General features: G+C 39.2%; 1 protein-coding gene across 1 annotated transcript in view; it reads right to left on the reverse strand.

Annotated features, from left to right (window-relative positions):
* The window catches only part of pot1 (protection of telomeres 1 homolog), a 68,096-nt gene that overhangs the window by 20,970 nt on the left and 25,800 nt on the right, over positions 1–21,326 (reverse strand). The window contains exons 9-11 of the mRNA XM_061076963.1: positions 18,811–18,941; positions 18,422–18,715; positions 15,792–15,947 (exon numbers count right to left, since the gene is read on the reverse strand). Of these exons, the coding sequence (XP_060932946.1) occupies positions 15,792–15,947; positions 18,422–18,715; positions 18,811–18,941 (581 nt within the window). The remainder of the gene's footprint in view (positions 1–15,791; positions 15,948–18,421; positions 18,716–18,810; positions 18,942–21,326) is intronic.

Raw genomic sequence — 21,326 nt, forward strand, 5'->3', positions numbered from 1 at the left:
TTACTCCTGTGGCTTTTAGAATTTGAATTTTTTATTCTTTAGCTTTTTCTAATCAAGTTAAAGGACAAATCACCATTATTGTAACATTTTAACATGCTTACAATATGAGGACAATAGAATAACTGTTTTAAATATACAATTACTTACACACAACACACATTATTTACACAAAGACACAAATATGTATGTTGTTTTTGTTGTTATATTATTATTAGTCTGTTTGTTGTACAATGTTATGGTCGTGTCTGCCGATAAAGCTTCATTGACTTGAACATAAAACTTGTTTTTGGTCACATAACTATTATGTTGATAAGTGTTCACATATCATTCACCTCACGGCCACACAAGAAAGTTGTGATTTGCCACAGAGGGCAGGAGGGATACACACAGGCTACCTACCAGAAGTGCCAAGGTAACATTAGTGTCCATAAAAGCTGGCCAGCATTACTTGTGTGCTAACTTTAGCATCTGTGCGCTGCCTGCAACAGGCAGATCCTTTCCTCCTGTGTAATGGTTGTTTTCAATGCAGTGTAAAGGAATATAAATGATGCATCACTGTCTCTGACTGTTTCACACTGATTCTTTCTTAAATTTGCAGTCGTGTGTTAAGAAACTCTGCTGTTAAATGGTTAACACACTCCATCTGACATGAATATACATTACTGTCAGGCGTCAGCTCATTGCAGTTCCATAGCTGATTTGAAAGATGGGAAATTGAGTTGGCCCCAGTGATGTAAGACCCAAACTTCTTCTATGGACATGTAGACTAAGCCCTCACAGGATTCAATCATTATAGAATGGACTGTGTTTATATGGTGTTTTTCTCGTTATAACAACCCCTGTACACCAGGTGTGACCTAGACCCATTCATATCGTGCTTCTTTATAGTGCTTTTCTATCATATCTCATTCACACACTGCCGGCACAGCTGGGTGTCTTTCCCAAGGACAAATAGGCATTATATCAAGTAGTGTTATATTAAATGTTAATTACTGCCATTGGTCATGTATGCATGACATTATACTTGATAATTGGTAATACAAATTGTACAACTTTACTTTTATTGAATAACACTAAAGTCATATTCAAATTCTTGGCTGAGGTTCTCTACATTGCACAAGGTCACATTTTTCAAAACCAACTCTGACAGTGGAAGCAAAAGTGTTTGGATTAATCACAGTTGAAAATTTAGAGCAGCCTGCTTGAAGGTAAAAGTTATTCCAAATATGAAAACACTCATTTAGGATATGTTGCTTTTTTCTAAACTCATTAGAGGAATAAAACCAGATTGCATTGCATGCTAGCTAATGCACTGTAAGAAGAAAACTTCTTCATGTTTAATGAAGCACCACCAATATACAGAACAATTATGTAATGGAGATTTAATGTAATTAAAGATATGTTTTTCATGAAGCAGACGCTGTGGAATGTGGATTTTAGTTTTGGCTTTATTTTAAAGTTTAAATTTACTGTTGAAAAAGTGATGAATCCTAATGATTTATTCTTTCTACTAATTCTATCATTTATTTTAAAACCATGCAATGTGAATATGTGTTATTGTGTGTACACCTGAGGTTAAATAAAGATGCTGAATGTATTTCCTTCATGGTATTAGATCTAAATATTTAAAATGAAGATAATGTTATGACAATACTTTTATCAATATAACTAGGCCCAGATGGGATTCAGACTAAACACGTGTGTAGGTTCAGCCAGAAGAGAAAATTAGATGAGTGCAGATGTAACCAGGTAAACATTTGTGTGTAAACAGTCTTCTGAGACAAAAAGAGAAGAACTGCAGGAGGGAGATATGAATTAAATGAGAGATGGATAAATCAATGGGCAGAGACAGGGAAAGATAGGAAGACACAGTGTGGGGGCAAATAATGGCAAGACAATCTGAAGCCTGAAACAGGCGATGGGAAGAAAGACCTCAAAAACCATTAAGTTAAGTCTACAGTCCAAAGATACTCAAATCAGAATTCAGGTCTTTGGGGTAGAAAGACTGCTGGGGTCACCCTCTACTTCTGATTTCCTCTGTCAGGGAAAGGTCTAATTGTGATCTTAAAACTACTAGAATGAAGCTCTGAAGCTCTGTGACATTAAAAGCTCAATAAAATGATAAAGTGTCAAATTCTGAACCTTCAGGGCCTATGCAGAGAAAAAAATGTTAAGTGGATAGTGGGAGATGAGGTCAGAGACTAATGGATTATCACTTCAATTCCACTAAGAATTCCATTAATTAAAAACTTATTTACTGGCCGTATTAAAGATGAGGACATGCAGAGTAAAGCCTATAGTTTATGCTCGCCATGTGTGTCCATGTGTGCTGCAGTATGCGTCAGAGATGACGTTGCTTTGGCACGTGGCATCGTTTCCGCTGGTCATGCAACTCTCAAGATATAAACAGCACAACATGGATTGAGCAAGAGGCAAGTCTATCTCTGTCTCTGTATTCAGAAGAGACAAAAAGTTTGCACAAGCCACCTGGCATTAAAATGTTAATGCCCTACATCGGTCATGTGATCAGATCTCACCTACTCATACATTTCTGTTCACCAAGACCAAGTTATGTTTTTTGTGTGTGTGTGTGTGTGTGTGTGTGTGTGTGTGTGTGTGTGTGTGTGTGTGTGTGTGTGTGTGTGTGTGTGTGTGTGTGTGTGTGTGTGTGTGTGTGTGTGTGTAAGAGAAGTAGAGAGGGGAGTCAGGAGAGTCTGAATGAATCTTGTTCAGCTGTGAAGAAAGATTTTACCAATTTCAGGAAAGTATTGATCGTTATGTGGTGATCAGTAGAGAAAGTTTGGCGGTGGTCACAAACAAATCAACAAGAAGAAAATTAATAAGTTTGTTTTAAGTGAAACTGCAGCGGGTCAGAGGACGTCAGCTGAGAAGGGGGTTCTAATGTATGTGGCCTGGGATATGAGCTCACACTGCTCAAAGTATGTGGACACAAGTGGCTTAGCCAACAGTCCTTTAGCAGTGTGAATGCAAATCCGTCCCCTCTTTTCCACCCACCTCTCCTCTCTTCTCTATTTTACCAACCAGTCAGGCAGATGGTCGCCCGAATTGAGTCCAGTAAAAGTGTTGGCTCGTTGTGTGAACTCTTGGTAAAATGTTCAAGGTCTCTACCTTACTATTTAAAGTGCCTTGAGATAATGTACGTTATGATTTGGCGCTATACAAATAAAGTTGAATTATATGTAATTGTTCAGTCTCTTTTTGAAAAACGCCACACATAGTTATTGTTTAAAAAATGTCTATGAGTTCCCTGCTGTAAAGGCTAGAAAAGTGAAACTTCTTAAAATAGAAATCGTGACGGTCCGGGTATGATGGATTTTTATTCTTTCTCTCCTGATGTCTGGGCACTGATCTGCATCCCGGTCCGCCCCTATGTGACCCCTCTCATAGAATGTATGGTGGTTACACACACATTTGCTGACCAGCAGTAAGGGCCGCACAGAATATAAAGCCAAAAGACGTCCCTCAGTAATGTGATTCAAATCATCTTTTGTAGTTTCAATTACTTTCCTGAATAATTGTGTGGGTTTGTCTGGTGGATGGTTATAGTTATAGGTTATAAAAAGCCTACATGACAAAGCTCAGAGAGAAAGTTGTTTGACCATTGGACCCAGGAAAATTGAAAATTCTTGACTTGCTGCAATATTAAAAGCAGTGGTGAGTTTTGATGCTGCAGTTGACCTGCGTGTTTCTGTAACTTCATTGAATCCATTGATGCAAAATAACTATAACAGCACACAGTACAGTATGATCTACATGCTTTTCATCTGTTTCTATGAGTGACAGACTGACAAGCTGAATGTGACATTTCGTTGCTTTGATTAAGACGCAGATGTTTTCCTTCTCTCTTATGTACTCTTCAAATAAATGTTTTATCCTGTGTGTTAAGTGTTTACTGAAAAAAACAATTAAAGAGGAAGCAACACACACTGACTGCAGTACTCCTCCTCCTCATGTTCTCAGCTTCTCTTTTCATCATAATGGGCTTCTTTCTCTCCTGATCTTCTCACAGAAACGCCTCATTCAATTTCACACAATATCACCGATGCATCATTTTAGGAGCCTGGTAATTGGGGGAAGTATTTATATTCAAGCAGTTCTTCAGTTGAGAGGCTTGCAGTGCATGTCACTGTGTGACTGTGAGGTGAATTGACGAGCTTGTCAAACAAAATCCAATCAAAGTGACACTTCACCAATGATGTATCATCCTGAGCAGTAAGTGTTTTGAATGGATTCTGCTTTAGCATTTACAGTTCATGTTAACGTTTATGTCACCGTGTGGACCCTCCTGTCAGTCAAATGTGATCAGAGTACACTGAAATCGGATCAGAACCACTGTGAGAGAAAAAAACTTGTTAAGTGTGGTGACTTAAATTATTATGATGATGTTCAATGCACAAAAAGACTCACGATAAGCTGAATAAAACAGAGAGTTACTGTAGTATCAGTCAGGCTCCGTTGTGCTTTGAGCTTCAGGCCTATGTTAGAAATATAGGCTAATATTAAAATCTTACCATGCCCTCAGTAGCCATGGTGATCATTCGTTAATATGCTGGAATCTAGCATGCAACATTTAGCATTTTCACATTTTAATGCTTTTAATAAATAATTAGCATGTGAGCTATTTGGATAATAACACACAATACATGAAGCAAGTAAAATGCTTACATTTAACAGCCATTGAATAGGGTCGACTTCAGATTAAAGAAAACACTCCAATTGTAATAAATTGTAAAAAGTAATTTGATGTTAAAATAATATTTAGAAATCCTTTTCAACATGAAGCAAGGCTGACTCTGCATATTACTTCATGGGAGTGAAATTCATAGCAAGTAGGGTTGGGCACTGAAGTCATGGCTACTAACTTTAGTACTTTGGTTCTACAGAGTACTGATTCATGTTAAACTGTGCCAAATTTTGCCACCTTAGCATAAAACGGTGTAAGAGTGTTAAAGAACATGGAGAGAAAGAGTGACACTAATGCCTGCTACACACCAGATAATTATCAGCCTGATATCAGATCCGATTAGGCCCTATTGAAGATCGTGTTCCCGATTTGAAGCTAATCTGAACAGATTATCTTGCCGAATAGTCTTGCAGTCTCAATTTGCATCTCAATTGTCTCATGCTAGTATTTTCTGTTTTCCCTTTTCTAGTTCACACCAAGCTCATTGGGTTTAACAGCTGTATATACGTGATCACAGGTCAAACCCACTGGTAACATATAGTCAGAGGAGGACGAGGAAACATACTTGTAGAGTGTTTAACTGATCACATTACAGGACAATCCTCTTTGATGTGTATCCCACAACAGACCTTTCACAAAACTCATCAATCCAAGTGAGGATTTCCATGCGCTCCAGCTGACAGGTTTGTCCCTAAGGGTTAAAAAACATATGGAGTCTGTAGAGCACACAGTGTGACTATCTCTTTGGTGTGATTGGGATCAGTCAAGTCAAGTTGCACTCATAAGCAGACGTGAGACCTATTTAGATCAAACCATTTGAAAATCTAATTCAGTAATTCAGTCATAGAGTTGTGCTGCTGCTCGTCAATCTTGTGCAAGTTCACAGTTAAAATGAAACAGCTCAAAGTTCAGTTCACAATGATCAAAATGAACTAGTAATCAATCAATTGTACTTTATTTGTATTGCCCACTTTCACAGTTTATATAATATATTTAATTTGTCTTATAGGGTCTAACAAGGTGCAATATCCTCTGTCCTTAACCCTCAGTAAGGAAGGGTAAGGACAAAAAACTACAAAAAAATCTTTTTAACAGGGAAGAAAACATGGAAACCTCAGAGAGAGCAATATGAAGGGGATCACTCTCCAGGACGCACAGGAGAGTAATATGTCACGTGTCGACATGTCGAGAAAATGTGGTATACAACATTCATGAGAAAAGACAGTGTCTCATGCATTGAGAGAAGCATCATTGTTTAAAGTATTTATACAAAAGAAAATGTTGGTTAGAGATGAAGGGACCAGAAATGAAAATTGTAATGATAGAGGTATTGCCAATAATAGAGATATACGTGAGTAGGCATATTCTATGTTAAAGCAATCTAATGGCAATCTATCAATATAATTGTCAAACAACCACAATCACAATCCATAAATTTATAATTTAGAATATTTAATTAAGTTCACAGTCCTAAAGATGAACATGTTCAGTCGCACGACAAGCATGACGCTCACTTTTATGTTCTGCAGTTGCAAACTGATCCAATCCTTTCAGAAATATAATTATGTTCAATGAATGGCCAACTTGTTATTATATATATCACTGCTGCTCGTTCTCTGCCTGGTTTGTCATGTTTCAGAACATTTTTTTTATCAGATTTCATCAAACAGAGGTACGTCTTTGATTTGCAACTCCTTTCCCACAGAGCAATTTCCAAATAATACCATTGAAGGCAGCCTCACTTGTGTAACGTAGTACAATACACATCTCTCCTCCAGCTTGGAGGCTTAAGTCAAGGTCAAGATATGTTTTGCTCTGCTCATAACATCCTACTGAGCAGTATTTGAACCACTGACCTCCAGATAATCTCGTTCAATACTAGACTTAATTTTTATTACCTTGATTATTGTTTTGAGTGAAATAATGTTTTGATGAGGTGTATTTAAAATCATTTAGATGTAGCTGAAGGTGGTTTGAGTAATGAAGCAGCTCTGTGTCATTATTTAGAGCTCTCTGATGCCTGGAGTGTTGGGGACAGATGTGTCACGAGGACAGGGCACTGAAACAAGTAACAACCACTGACAGATAATCACTTCATACAGTGGTAATTAGACAATTAATGAGAAGAAACTAACTTCTATCAGGCAAATGTGAGGTTAATGAAGCAAATACTAAACATTACCAGTCATTTTCTATCAGCATTAAAAATGCAAACTTCACTGACAAATTCTCAGAAAAAAGCTCCTGTTGTCTGTTCTCAAAACATTAATCTGAGCTATTATTATAGGAAAAGACTGAACTCCCTCCACTGTTTTTCTCTTTGGTTTTGTGGATTTATGAGATGGACTGTGAACAAATAAAACAAAACACACACATAAACACAAACGTTTGTACTTCTGTCTTAGGGAGGACACTCATTACATAATACATTACCTAGACCCTTACCCTAACCTTAACTATTCCAACTAAATACCTAACCTAAACCAAATTCAAACACCACTATTCTTAACTGTCAAACAGCCCTTTGAAAAAGTGAGAACAGGTCAAAATGGAACCTACGCATGCACGTGATAAATTGTTCTCATTTCTAATTTGTTATTCTTTCCAATTTGTTTAATAATGTCTGAAATGAGATAACTGTTATGGGAGCATCTTTATGTGAATGAGCTGAAGTGCTGCTGGACTTGTGGAGGAAAATCTTCTCTATTGAAATGCTGCATATTTGGAACATAGCTGAATTTTGTAAATTTAGCCATGAAGAAATAAAAAAAGTTTGAAAGGGTGATTCAGTTATATTATTGAGTTAAATGGAGTTTATGGTCAAACTATATGTACAAATGCTGCATGGTATCAACAATGAATCTAGTACACACACACACACAAACAAAAAATACACGACTCATTCTAGTGATACCCTAAGAGAGAGCCTCAGCAATGTGTGAGTTAACATGAAAAAGGAAGAGCATCAGATAATGTGTCACGGCACCAGTGTGTGCAGTCCCACATAGCACGAGTCGTGCCCACTGCAGCCAATGCTAGGACTAAACAAAATCTGCCCTGTTTGTTGGAACAGATTTTGGCAGAATAACCAATATAGTTACTTTTGGACTAAAGACGCCATCTAATAGCTGGCACAAAGCCCCATCAAAGGTCTTTGCCATTCAACTGTCTTTGCTAGTTTCAAACAGACACAGTTGTCGTTTTCTCATGCAGCATCCCCCACTGTTTGAACAGCAATTGGGCCCATCTCGGTTCCCTTGGGAGTGCTGGTCACAAAATGAGGCGTGGTCAGGCGCAATGTTGGTGCATTGATGTATTTTTTTCCGCTGTTTGAGCATGAAGTGAATCTGTTTGTTCTGCAGAAAAGTGTTTTCTCTTACTGGCAATCTAATAGGTTTATTACATATTACACAAAAAACACACCCCTGATTAATTTAAAGCAAATGCAACCAAAAGTCTGTGACGTCTGTCTAAAATTTTCCTTTTCCTTGGTTACACCTGTGCACCTTACACTTAACTGGTCTGTCTCTGTATTTCATCAAGTCGTGTCGCTTATTCATCTGATCTCCTCTGCATAGTTTACACTCACACACACAGTGAAGCAGAGATGAGAGAGAAGCGCTGAATGAGGCGGGATATGTCCAACAGTGCGAATACAGGTTTTTTTTTATGATGGACTGCTGATACAAAACATTTAGTGCAACTGCTTCAGGATCAGAGCAGAGGAAAAGTTTTTTTGTTCTGTGTCCATGTCTCTGAAGTTTACTTTGCGTTTGTTTGATTTGCTCCCGAGTTTATGAGACACGTTTTTGTGCACATTGAAAAAAATTTAACTGCTGAGAGCACAAACACACAAATACAGACACACACAAAATCCTAGGTGAAACACTTGAATATTAACCTAATACAATAGAAAGCTAAAAGCGTATCTAAATTATTACCATCCGATCCTGTTTACTGAGCTGATAATATGTATCCTGTGCCAAATGTTAAATATGTATTCAAGAGCTATTTAAGTTAGGAAAGCCAGATAATCAATTTTATTTATTGTTTTGTTTGTGTGCGGTTTATTTTTTATTAATTTAGGATATTTTAATTGTTATTGAAATGTCAAACTGAATATTCTTTAGAATTAAGTTCATTCCTCTTTGACAGGGTGTACTTGCATGATCATGTTATAATATTATCACTTTACAAGTGTTTTAAAATAAATATAATTTATAAATATTTGCGTATTACATATTTTTAAGAATGCAGAAGTTTGAGGTTTCCTTGTCCAGTTAACAGCTTTATTTCTCGGAGAAATTATAACATATGCAGGCAAAGTTGGTATTGTACAATGAGATATCCTTATAACCTTCTTTTTTCCAATGTTAAACTAACAAAGTTAGATTCCGGGTGGAACTTTTCACGTATGGTTCCATGGTGTAACATTTTACAATGGGTTCTTGGTAAAACCCTTTGAATGGTTTCCAAATCAAACCTATAAAAAGGGTTTATTTCTAACACTGATAAAACAACTTCTTACATTGGGTTTTAATTCTTTGCAAAGTTCTGAGATTTCCACCAATTGGGTGGGGGCCTTTTCCATCACCCTATCTCTAATTTGACTCAAAACAATGCTATGACTTGTATTGAGCTGACTCAGACATCTGCTGTGTTATTGTGGTTAATGGACTTAAAAATCCTACATGAGCATCATACTTTTGTTTGTAAATAACAGAAAGGGATTGATTCATTGACAATTGATCACGTTCACCAACATTTTCTGTCATTCTCTGCCATTCTGTGCTTCCAATGTAAAAATGTATGACAGTTCGTCAGGAAAATATTACATGTGAAGACCTCACCATTGATTCAAACACAGTGAAGGGATTTCCCCTCAATTTGCAGATATGGAATAGACATGAAAAGCTATATAGGTACTTACTTCCAGAAAAACCTTAAGACAAAGAAAATAATCCTAAAGTGGATCTCTAAAAAACATATCCCGCTGCCCTTGACTGCATCATACACTGCTGTTGTAGCCAAAAGATCCCGATGTTATGTTTCTCAGAGCATCTCTTGTAGTTCTGCATTGAGAAATACACTCTGACAAATACATACCTGGAAACATTGACTGAGATCTTCTGCTGAAGACTGAGAGCTGGGCTGAAACCAAATTTACCAACACCTCCTGCTTGCAAACACCCTAAACATCGAGGCCTCAAAGATCTGAGGCTGTTATAAACTGTCAGGGATGTAATATTATTATTTGAATATGTTATGTGTGAAGTTATCTCTGTTCAAGTCAGGATTGTCATGGCCCTTCATTCAGCACTGGTAAAATAGATGGGCACTGAAACTGTTCAGAGGTCAGACACACTAGTTTATTATTAAACATATTCAGTCGTGTCTGAAAGAAAGAGAGCTGCTGAGGCTGTGTGGGATTAACTCTGCAGCAGGAGGTCAGGGAACATGGTCTCCATAGATGTAATTTAGTGGTTCCTCCAGTTACAGCACTGCTATTTGTGATTATTACAGGGGGGACGTCCTTGTTGGAAAAACTGAAAAGGACAATTAAGCTTTTGCTGCTTCCGTTGACACAGCTCCACAGGCCACTCTGTAATGATTACCAACATATAACAAAAGGAAAGGACAAAGACCATAGACATAAAGAGCGACATAAAGAAAGACGAAAAGGCATTTATGGCTGTGAACGGAAGAATGCTTGGACATAATACTCATCATTTGCAGAAAGAGAGCTATTGTGCCGGAGGAGACGTTTGTTCAGACGTTTATTTGATGAAGTGATGCAAGTGAGATAATCATTCAGTTAATGTTTTTCTCTTCTTGAAGACATTGACATTGGATAGAAATATTTAAAAAAAAAAACACACAATATATCAAAGACTGCATTTCATCTAACTCTGTGTTTGCACTGTATAATGGTGAATCATGACGGAGATTTCAGTGCCCAAGTTCTGTACGGAAATATTTGTCCTGCTTACAGGCAACATTAACTTCATTACACGTGCCTTGTTTACATTACACTTAACTCTGGTGGCAACACACTCTCTACATTATTCTGGCAGCACATAACGTTTGCCTGCAGTTAGCTAATATCCACCTCAAACTTCAGCTGACACAACAACAAAAAGCCTACTGCTAAATGCATAATGTGTGGCTGTATTTCACGTAGGGATTTCGTCACTGATTCGAACATTTGCTGCGCATCAAAATGTTTGAATGCAAATGAACAGGACAAACTTAATGAAACACCTTGTGACAGATATATTTGAAATGCTGTCGTTGACTGGTTGTCTGACTCCATGACAAGCACATTATTTAGTAACATTGGAATAGTATGGGAAAAAAACGAAAAATATTCAATCCTATTGGACAAACTTCCTACTTGAATAATTTTATTATTTAGAATTTAGTGCAAATATTACAAAAGCTGCAAAATAACTGTGAAAAAAGTGTAGTGGCCTAAATATGTTTGGAATGCAGTGTGTGTGTGCTCTTGTAATTCAATGTGACTTTGGGACCGACGTAGTGTAATTTATTTCTCAGATACCCAATTGAAGATGCCTGTGCTTACTTGCCACAGTCTCTTATACACACAGGCACGGACGCACAAACACATTTCACAGCAAACTGAGAAAAATCATTAGAAATTGGTGCTGGATTCAATCTCATAGAAGCTGGATGAATCTGAATCCCAGTGCAGAGATTCCTGACCAACACACACACATGGTGGTTATTTAAAGTTATTATATATGTCCTGTGCAGAGAATAAAGACAAACTCCCTCTGACAGTATGTGCTGTGATCAGATTTGTTTTGATAGATGGTCCAGGTTCGTGTTCTTGTTAGTGTATGTGTTTCCTTCTCTGTGAATCAGTTGTCTCTCCCCATGTTTATAGAGCAATATAGATTCATCTTGATTCGCCAGACAGGCCAAAACTCATCCAGTGATTCAACCAGAGCAAACAGAGTAGTGAAAGTACAGGTTTGGACATGGCCTTAGGGATGTCACAGTGTTCCCTGAGCTCAGATAATAACTCGGTGAGTAGGATGCTATCAATTAAGAACAAAATGATGAACAAACTGTAACGGATCGAGAGACCCCCCCCCCCACCCCCCACCGGAGTGTTGTTTGACAGCCGTCGCCGGAGGATGACGTAGCGAGCGACGTCAAGCCTATTTATTGGTGGAGAAGGAGTCACAAGAGACAGGAGAAAGCGGAAGTGCAATGCGAGTCGAGAGCGGAGGAAGCCGGCAAAACAGCGTGACCACTATAGCGGAGGAAGTGAAAGAGAGGCAGTGGAAACCCTCGAGACTAAGGAGCGGACCTCTGAGAGAGACTGAGTAAGCCCTGGCCGGTCGGTGACTGCGGAGTCGCTGCCGGTTGAGATCGCCGACTGACTGACTGGCGGACTGACTGACTGACAGACTGACGCATGCGCACATTACTGACATCCCTTTTTGGATGTGGACTATTTGAGTTGTGACATTTCTATTTTTCTGGGACATATCCTGAAGTGGACTCTTTTTGTTAGAGGTTGTTTATTGTTTTCGAATGGAACAAATTTATGTTTCCGTCTCTTCAGAGGAAAATAAATAAGAGACCCATGATTCAATACTTGTACATGTCCTGTGTGTTTGTAATATGTATAGTTAAAAGTAATATCATTGGTTTTGGATCATTCATACTTTGATAAGTTTCCTTTTGGTTATATGTGAGAATAACCTTTGTGTGGCTTAGTTAATTAATGTAAATAAATAAGTTAATTAATGTAAATAAAATATTGTCAGGGCTCTCCCTGGCTGGCACCCCAGAAAGAAAAAATAAACTTAAGCCGTCACAGTCTCTCTCAGGGCTGTACAATTCTGCATATACATGTTACAAACGTAACTGTTGAATTTACCCCTGTAGCCCCGCCCAGATACAGTTTGAAGTGTGTGAGTGTGGGCTGGGATATGAGGGTTTGTGTACTTGCTTGTGTGTGAGGGTAGTTGAATACATTTAGCCGTTCTACTTGGTAATTGCAATCTGTCTCACAATTCCTACCAATCAATCTACCTAGCTGTCAGAGCTTTTACATATAAAGTCACTGCTATAACGACAATGTTTATCCGAAAACATTACTTGTTAAGGTGTGGTATTTGTGTGCCTTGAATGGAAAAAGTCATTTGCTTGTAACATACCTGTTTAAGTGATTGCAATAGATGTGATACAGGTTGTGGCCTGGAAATGTAAAGTGAAACTGCCATGAAGTGGAAGTGCATGATCACAGAATAAGTCAACAACATCATTTCTCTGACCTGGCTTTCGATAATTATTAAGCAAAACTATTATGATGACGGTAATTATGAATCACAGCTGAACACTAACACTCATAATAAACAACAAAGGTCCCGCATACTCACAGTTTGACTGACAGGTGAAGTGAAGCATGCACCGAAATAATGAGCACTGAGTTTGAAAAAAACCTTTTCACACACTGTGGAGAAAGTGATGTTTAATGTGGAGAGGGTCTGTCTGTCCCCTACTCGACTGAGAGTGGAGTCAGACAGTGCTAATTACTGTCTGAGCCGTAGCTGTACACAAGCTGAAGCAGCCTGAGGTTTGTGTTAACAATCAGTGACATCCGGCCCCGCTCCTCTACATTTGATTGTTTGCAGGCTAGTGGAAAGTACTAACCTCCGAGCAGGGACTTCTTTTGGGAAAGGACCGAAGTTTCTCCAGTCAAAACAAATTGTTAAGGTTCCTAGTTTCTTGGAAAGGTTCAGGTTGTGGATAAAGGTTGTTTCAAATGAGTGCAACGTGATCTTTGACCACTGAAATCGAACCAGTTCATCGTTAAATCTAAGTGACAACTCGTCAATATTTGAAGAATTTGAATAAAAGGTAGCCTTTTGCGAGATCATCGTGACCTTGACCTTTGACCACCAAAATATAATCAGTTAATCTTTGAGTTGTTTGTAGATGTTTGAATCAAAATGTAAGAAATTCTCTCAAGAATTCTGGGATATTATGTTCACAAAAATGGGAAGGACAAAAGGACTGAAAACCCCAAAACATAAAGCCTCCTGCCCCTGGCTGTCGTATACAGATGCAGATAAATTAGAACATGATGTAGGGGGTTTCCCTCTCTTTATTCAAGAGCATGCAGTGTTTCTCCGAGGATCGAGTTGAAGCAGCGGAGGTAAAGCACGCTTGCAAGAGAAAAAAATTGCTATCCCATTAAAGAAATTTAAAATCAAACTACCACCTATACATTACAGCATATTGCAAGCAAATCACAAACAGATAAAACTAAATTGAAAAAAACCTCCTTGTGTATCATACAAATACACAAATAGAACAACACATTATTGTGCTATAGTAAACTGATCACGCAAATGTTAACGTTCCTTTTTTCTGCGAGCAGCCCGTTCCGCCCCCGTCATGATGCCCATGTTGATCTTCGGTAATGGGATTTTCCCTTCACCTATGGCTGCTTCACCGTGTGTGTCGCATAGTGTGAGTGAGTGTGGGCAGTGCCGGTGCTTCTGCACTCAGATGTTCAGTGCTCCAGCTTTACTTCTTCACCTCACACTCGTGCACATTTGTACAGACTTTTTGCACAAGAGAGGTCAGAGCACAGAACAAAAATCCAAGAGCAGAGGAGAAATCTGAGTAGACACATGCGCAGAGATGCAGAGTGAGGAGAGGACCTGAAGCTGGAGCTTGCGAAGTGCAAGCAATACAATATCTGAGTGCCAGCACACAGTTTGAGCACAAGGAGAGCAAATCTAAGCACAAGCAGGGGCTATTTGAGTGCCAGTGCAGGGTTTTAAGTGAAAGCATTTCAAAATTCAAACGTAAAGTCCTGCTCTCAAACTATAAGAATGCACTCACTCAAAAAAAACAACTCTTGATGGTTTGAATTACCAAAACAACAAAGCCTGAATGTCATGCACGTATTTTAAAGTCTTATATAAATTATTTTCTGTTGAAATCACCTAATTTCTAGCGTCAGATGGTTCAAAGTGGGAATATATAACAACTCAAACAAATTCAAAATATGTGAATTTGGAGAAACTGTAAAGTCTCTGAGCCTTTCTCTTAATAAAGAGTCTTTATTTTGTTGAATCTCTGCAGACGTTACAACAGAACTCTGAGTACATTGGACACTATAACCTGATTCACATCTATATTAAACTCAGCATAGAGACAATCCTCCGAGCGATTGTGTAACTGACTCTGAGAGCCACCATCTATCACTGCGGCAGGTTCAAACAAACATCCAACAAAAAACCTGACTGTGTTGTGTTTCCGGACTGATTCCTATCAGGGATGCTTCTGTGTGCAGTCAGCAAGTTTGAAATCAGGAACAATCCTTCCGTCTCACTCTGTAATCTGAGAAAGCTCAGCAGACACGGCTTGTTTTTATCCTTTATTGACTCAGAAAAGCTCGGAGCTTTCATTCGCCACTTCTTACTTATCTACTTTCTTTAGTTTTTGTCTTTAAAACTGTATTTTCAAGTTCATGACACAGTCACTATATGTCTGAAACACATGGAAATTCCATATACTTATTTAAATATCTTTCAGCCTTTCCATTTCAAATTCATAGGCAAGAAATTAACAGCCCTTTAACATCAAGATATGATCAAATGGGTTTCATCTGAAATTAATGATGAGTATTTAACTCATGAAATCTCTGTTTGTCTGATGACATTTACTTCTTAGTGAACAATCAGTTATCAGAATTATCTGAAATCCAATGCACGTGGATAGATGTTGACATTGTGACCTGACGTCAGTTTTCCCTTGACGACGAGTAGGTTTAGACGTATATTCAAACTTTTTTTTTACGTTGAAATGTTTGCTGGGTAACTGATCTGTTTCCTCACACTGCATGCCCCGCTAAGTCTAGAAGAAGAAGGTTTTCCATATTCCAGCACTATGTATCTGATGTTTCTCCGCTCAGATGTGACTGAAGTATGACTGAGAATTAGGTGATGTGACTTTTGATGCAAAATGAGTCAAGTGTACAGGTAGTAATTTGTAACATCTTTTTAAGAATTTTTTGTTTTTCTAAGGGATCTCTGACCTTCAGCTGACTGGCGAACTCCACGTGGTTGTCGTAGATGAGAATGTTGGCGATGAGGTCCTCTTTCTTCTTGGAGAAGACGGACGGCCCCTCTGTGACATTTTCCTCAACTATCACCTTCAGCAGAGTGCGAGGACACTTTGTCCCGTCCCACACCTGACAAACACAAAACAGATGACTGGTGAGAATGTGCTGATCAGAACAGGAGACAGAGCTAATCAAACACTTGTGTAGCTGATGGTCAAAAGCAAACTAGTGTGCAGGACCACACAGGTTGTGTTGGATCCACAAGCTGCCAAAGGAAACAAATAAACAGGAAGCTGGAGGAATGGAACGTAAGAGACATTGTCAGTGACGAAACGAGAGTGTTCACAACGGGACAACTTTGAACAAACAGGTGAACTACTCTCAGTGCAGCAGTGGGGCGTGGCTTCAGGGTTGTCTGATCTTTACTTGCTGCTCAAGTAGTGCAGGTCACTTTAGCAGTTTTAGAAAGAAAGATGCATTATGCATTACCACAGGTCAAGCAAACATCCCATTCAAAACAAGTAGGTTTAGGCACTGCACTAGTATTCCTACTTCTAAAATACACACAACGACCAGTGACATTGTCAGCAACACCTCCATTGTGTGGAAGCAGAAAGAGACAGATGTAGATCAGTCTTATTTATTATTAATTATGTACAATGTTACACAAGGATGAAAAGTTCAGATTAGTTACATCCTCAAATGTCTATCACAATAAAATAAAGAGTTAAAAGTAGCAAATACTCCTTTTTTGTGTTTTTCAACTAAAAATACTAATTTAAAGGATTAATTTATCTACTTGAACTGTTTCACATTATTAGTGCTGTTAGATCTGAGCATTGTAGTCACATTTGTTTCAGTGAAATTGGGCTGGCTAATGCAGTTGAAAGCAGGGCGGGTGGGGTGGGGAGCTTGAGGTGGGGTATAACAATCTCTTCTCCATCTAAAAGCTTGTTAGGATTTGGACAACACCCTCTCCTGGTTGTACGAGTGGTTGTGTACCAGCAGGCTGTTACAGCTCAGCCCAGCTTTAGGAATCAGTGAGAGCAGCCTGGCAGCAGACCAGCAGATTCGCTGCCAAACCCGGTTCAAATTGATATACTCTATCAGCCTCACTGGCAGGAGCCCAGCCGTCACTTACAGCCTCATTTCTGTTTTCATCACTGAGGTAGAAGGTAAGATATACTGATAAGCAAGGTACAGAGATAAAATACACGAGTCCAAATCCCATTTAGGCCGTCAGACTGTGAAGTAGATTTACTTCAAGACCGATGAAGACTGAAGGCAAACAGCTCCATTATTACAAAGGAAAACAATAATATCGACTTCTTTAGTTTCAAATCAAAGTAAGTTGAAATTTGCTTTAACAGGGGTCGTAGTCGGAGGAACAAGGAGAACCGTGGCAGCTATATAAAAAGACAAGTTTCATTAACATCCACGATAAGAACAAAACAGGTGAGAGTGGCTAATAAAAGAAGACAGGAGGAACAAATGGATGCATTCTGACAGTAAACAGCCTCCTGGGAAGCTTCTGGAATTCCCTTTTCTTTTTGTGTGTGTGTGTATGTAAGAAATGTTTCAGCATCACAAGCATCACTGAGGATGTTAACAGCGGCACTGCTGTCCCATCATGTGGATGTAACCTCAAGCTTTTTCAAAGGATAAGGGTTTGCATTTTCCATTAAATTGGAAACAAGTCCATTGATCAGCTTTGGTTTCGTCTTTCTGTCTGCATGTGGAACGCATATCTCCCAAACCATTCCTCTAATCAACTTTAATCTTGGCAAGTCTATTCCTAGTCGTCACGTGAAGTGCAGGGACAAGTTGGTGCAGGATTTTATGATGCAAATTCAACTTCCTGGCATAGCACAAATAGTCATGTACATTTGAGTACATCCAATGTGTGGGCACTCTCCTGAATTCCTTTTCTCTATGTCCAATGCAACAGAGATTTTATTTTCTTTACATCATGCAAAATGCAACACTGACAAGACAGCAAGAGTGAGTGCCTCCGTTTCTGGCTTTAGAGGGACCAGGGGGAAGTAAAATACACCATTAGCTTTTTATAGGGTTTACCTGGGTTTATAAATCTGCGTATGTCCACTAACCTTGGTGTAAAGAGTATAAGTATAAGAACCCCACAGCCACAGTGACTCCAAACCTTTCTTGACTGTGTTCAACTGTGATTTGTCCAAAACTGCTAATTGTGCAGCATGACTCTGCTCTACCACAGCAGGTTGTTCGGCCAACCTGCTGTGGTAGAAACTCTGACATCATCATTATAGCAAACACTGGTAAGAAAACATTCAGCAAGCAGACAAGCTGGAATCTTCTGCTCTACTGGTAGATTTGGGTGATCTCATCTCATTTGTCAGCCGTAACTTTCATAAGAATAAAAACGCCACCTCAGCAGCCGTCCAGGATTAATCTATTATTATTAGCAGTGAGAGCGCAGAGGGGTGATCTGTTGTGTTCAATAAAGGGATTTGAACTAAGTATCAGTTTTCATTTTGCCTAGTAGAATTTCTTCAAGCACAATGATAAACTTTAACATTATCACATAATATTATAAAAACAAATCTGTATGTATATGTATACGTTACCCTCAGCAGGGTGCAGGTGGTGTCGATGGGAGCTTTGGCCAGCAGCTGGCAGTTCAAGTCAAAGTAAAGCTTGGGCTCAACGGCAGACAGTGGGATCGTGGGCACCGTGGGCAGGAGAGTCTGGCTGGCTGCCCAAGATCGCAGCCCCTCCACAGTGCTACGGACCTCCTGGTCAAAGTGGAAGGAGCGGCTGGACGTCCGTGGCTCCACAGCTGCACCCACTCCCCCGTCAAACGTCAAGACAGAGAAACCGAACGTGTTGACGAGCGTGATGGAGTTGTTGAAGCACTGAGCCTGCAGAGAGACGTGGGATCATTTATAAGGGTATACGTTCAAGTTTTTTAAATATCAAGGTAACAGGATATGGTGACTGAAGAAGCAGGCTGCACCTTGACTCTGTGCATACGGACAATGTCTCCGATTTGAAAGATTTGGGGATGGTCCTCCAGCTTCTCACAGAAAAGTGTGCAGCCAATCTTCTCGTTGGACTGGTCAGTGATCTTCAGGCTGGAGCAGTAGTCTGTGGGGAGAAAATCGAAATCAACAAAATAAATAATGCAAAAGTCATCATATATTTTGTTGATAGTAATGAAGTAGAAATAAAATCTTTTGGAATACGTTGATGAGCAGATCTGTGGGTGTCAATTGTATATACATGTAGACTATAGGTCACAGGCTGGTTATATGTTTGCAAAACATCAGAACATATTTACACTTGAAAATCTTTCCCTCCTTTCTAATCTTACTTTCTGACATAACCCAACTTGAATGGTTTTAGAAGATCTTGATTTTCAGGCAGTAAATATAATGTGTTAAAAACTGGTAGTACCACTACTTCTACTACTACTACTAATAATACTAATAATACCACAGTAGAGTAACAGTACAACGTCATGAGAGAAATGTCAAAAATATGCACGGAAAAAATATCTCGCCCTTGATTTCTTAATGACAATTTCATTGATCCTGATAAATGTATATTTTTTATGCTTATGTGGTAATTGACGATGTCAACGGGGTCACCCACACATCCAGAAACAAACGTGTTGTTTTTCAGTATCTTTTTATTCTTACCACGTGAAAAAACATAACCCGAACTCTACTTAAACTTGCCAGCTTATTTCAGCTGGCACCTCGGCTTTGCAGCTCCACTCAGTCTCTGCCTCTCTCATGCTTATCCCTCTGGCGGCTCAGCTGCTGACTTGTGAACCAGAGGATCAATCAGCCAACAGCCCTCAGATACTTTGATTATTCCTCTGGTCCAGGTGGAGGTGCTCTCTGAGCCTCCTCCATGCCCACAGTATAATTTATACTTTTTGTTTAACCACACCACCGTCAAAACTCTAGCATTGATTAGTCCCTAGCCCTAACAAATAACGCCAAAATAAACAAGTATGTTTGTGCATGCTGTGATGTGTATGTGAAAATTTGTTCTCAAGCAAAAGATTTTTGCCCTTTATTCAAATCAGTAAATATAAAGGCTTTTTTACACTTATTTATTATCTATCATATGGACATGCATAATTGTGCATGTTCATGCTCATCTTGTATCCATCAGACAAGATTTGTTCTGTGCTCTTAACTTTAGGACTAGTTTGAATAATACACTTTAAAGAATTAGGACATTCTGGGACAGTAAGGACATTTCGGTTGGTCCTTACTTTCTGACCGACCTTCAAAGGGTTAGGCATTTAGTTGTGATGGTTAAGATTAGGTTTAGAGGCAAGAGAATACATTATTCCACTGATTGCCTTCACTGTGTGTGAGGGTTTGGGTTTCCTTTAAGTCTGATCAGATGGATTTTTCTAATATCACTGTTTACTTTAAGACGCCCGAGGGTCCAGAAAGACCAGGATGATGAAGTTTGGACAGTTTCCACATGAGACACTGCTTTCTCTTATTACCTTCCCAACTCTCACACTCACACTCACACTCACACTCACACTCACACTCACACTCACACTCACACTCACACTCACACTCACACACACACACACACACACACACACACACACACACACACACACACACACACACACACACACACACACACACACAGTACACAGTACACAGTACACAGTACACACTTCATCATCCTGTCCTGTCAGCTCAGACTGAGCAGTCTGTTTAATGTCTTATCCTTTTGTTCCTTTGAGTGTTAACAGCTCACCACCTCCTGTTCCTCAGGCCAAACTGCTTCCTCTGCACTTCATGCTGATATCAGTGTCAGTGTGTTCACAGGTAAATAAAGATAATGACTAAACCATGGTCTGGTGGTCCCTTTAGTTTAGGGCAGTGCAGTTTCTTGTTCAATGCTGACAGGTACTGACAAGTGGCCTGTTCCAACAAAAAGTCCATTATAACACCCAAACACCAGCATCTGACTTGGGTTTCTTGGGGGAATACATATAGGTGCAGTAGTTATTTGTAAGAAATCTCAGCGAAGGTTGTTGCTTTTCACAGCACACTCAGTCATCTTTAAGGTGAGAGGTGATGATGTGAGCTGTATACCCGTCACATACGTGTAAGTGATCACAGTGTACAACTAAACAAAAAAATACTGGTAAAACAAGACTGTGGTGAAATGATTTGAACTGCAATTTACTGATTCTCTCCTAGGAATGTCACAGATGGCTCGCTGTCCCAGTGCATACTACTCAGCCTCTGAAGGGAGATCATTCCTGAACCCAGAACTGGATTTATTTATTTCCTCTGTGGCAGCAAAACATGTCAGAGCAGCATCAAGAGACTCTTGTAAGTTATACTGGACTAAACAAACACATTTAAGGTTGATTGACTCATAAAGAAACACACTAAACACTGAGGCTATAATCCATAATGCAACACACTGTAAGACCAACTGTGCTCTATCGGTTATGCTGGTACTCAATCCATTTATAATGAA

This window comes from Limanda limanda, chromosome 8, assembly GCF_963576545.1.
Source record: "Limanda limanda chromosome 8, fLimLim1.1, whole genome shotgun sequence".
NCBI classification, from domain to species: domain Eukaryota; kingdom Metazoa; phylum Chordata; class Actinopteri; order Pleuronectiformes; family Pleuronectidae; genus Limanda; species Limanda limanda.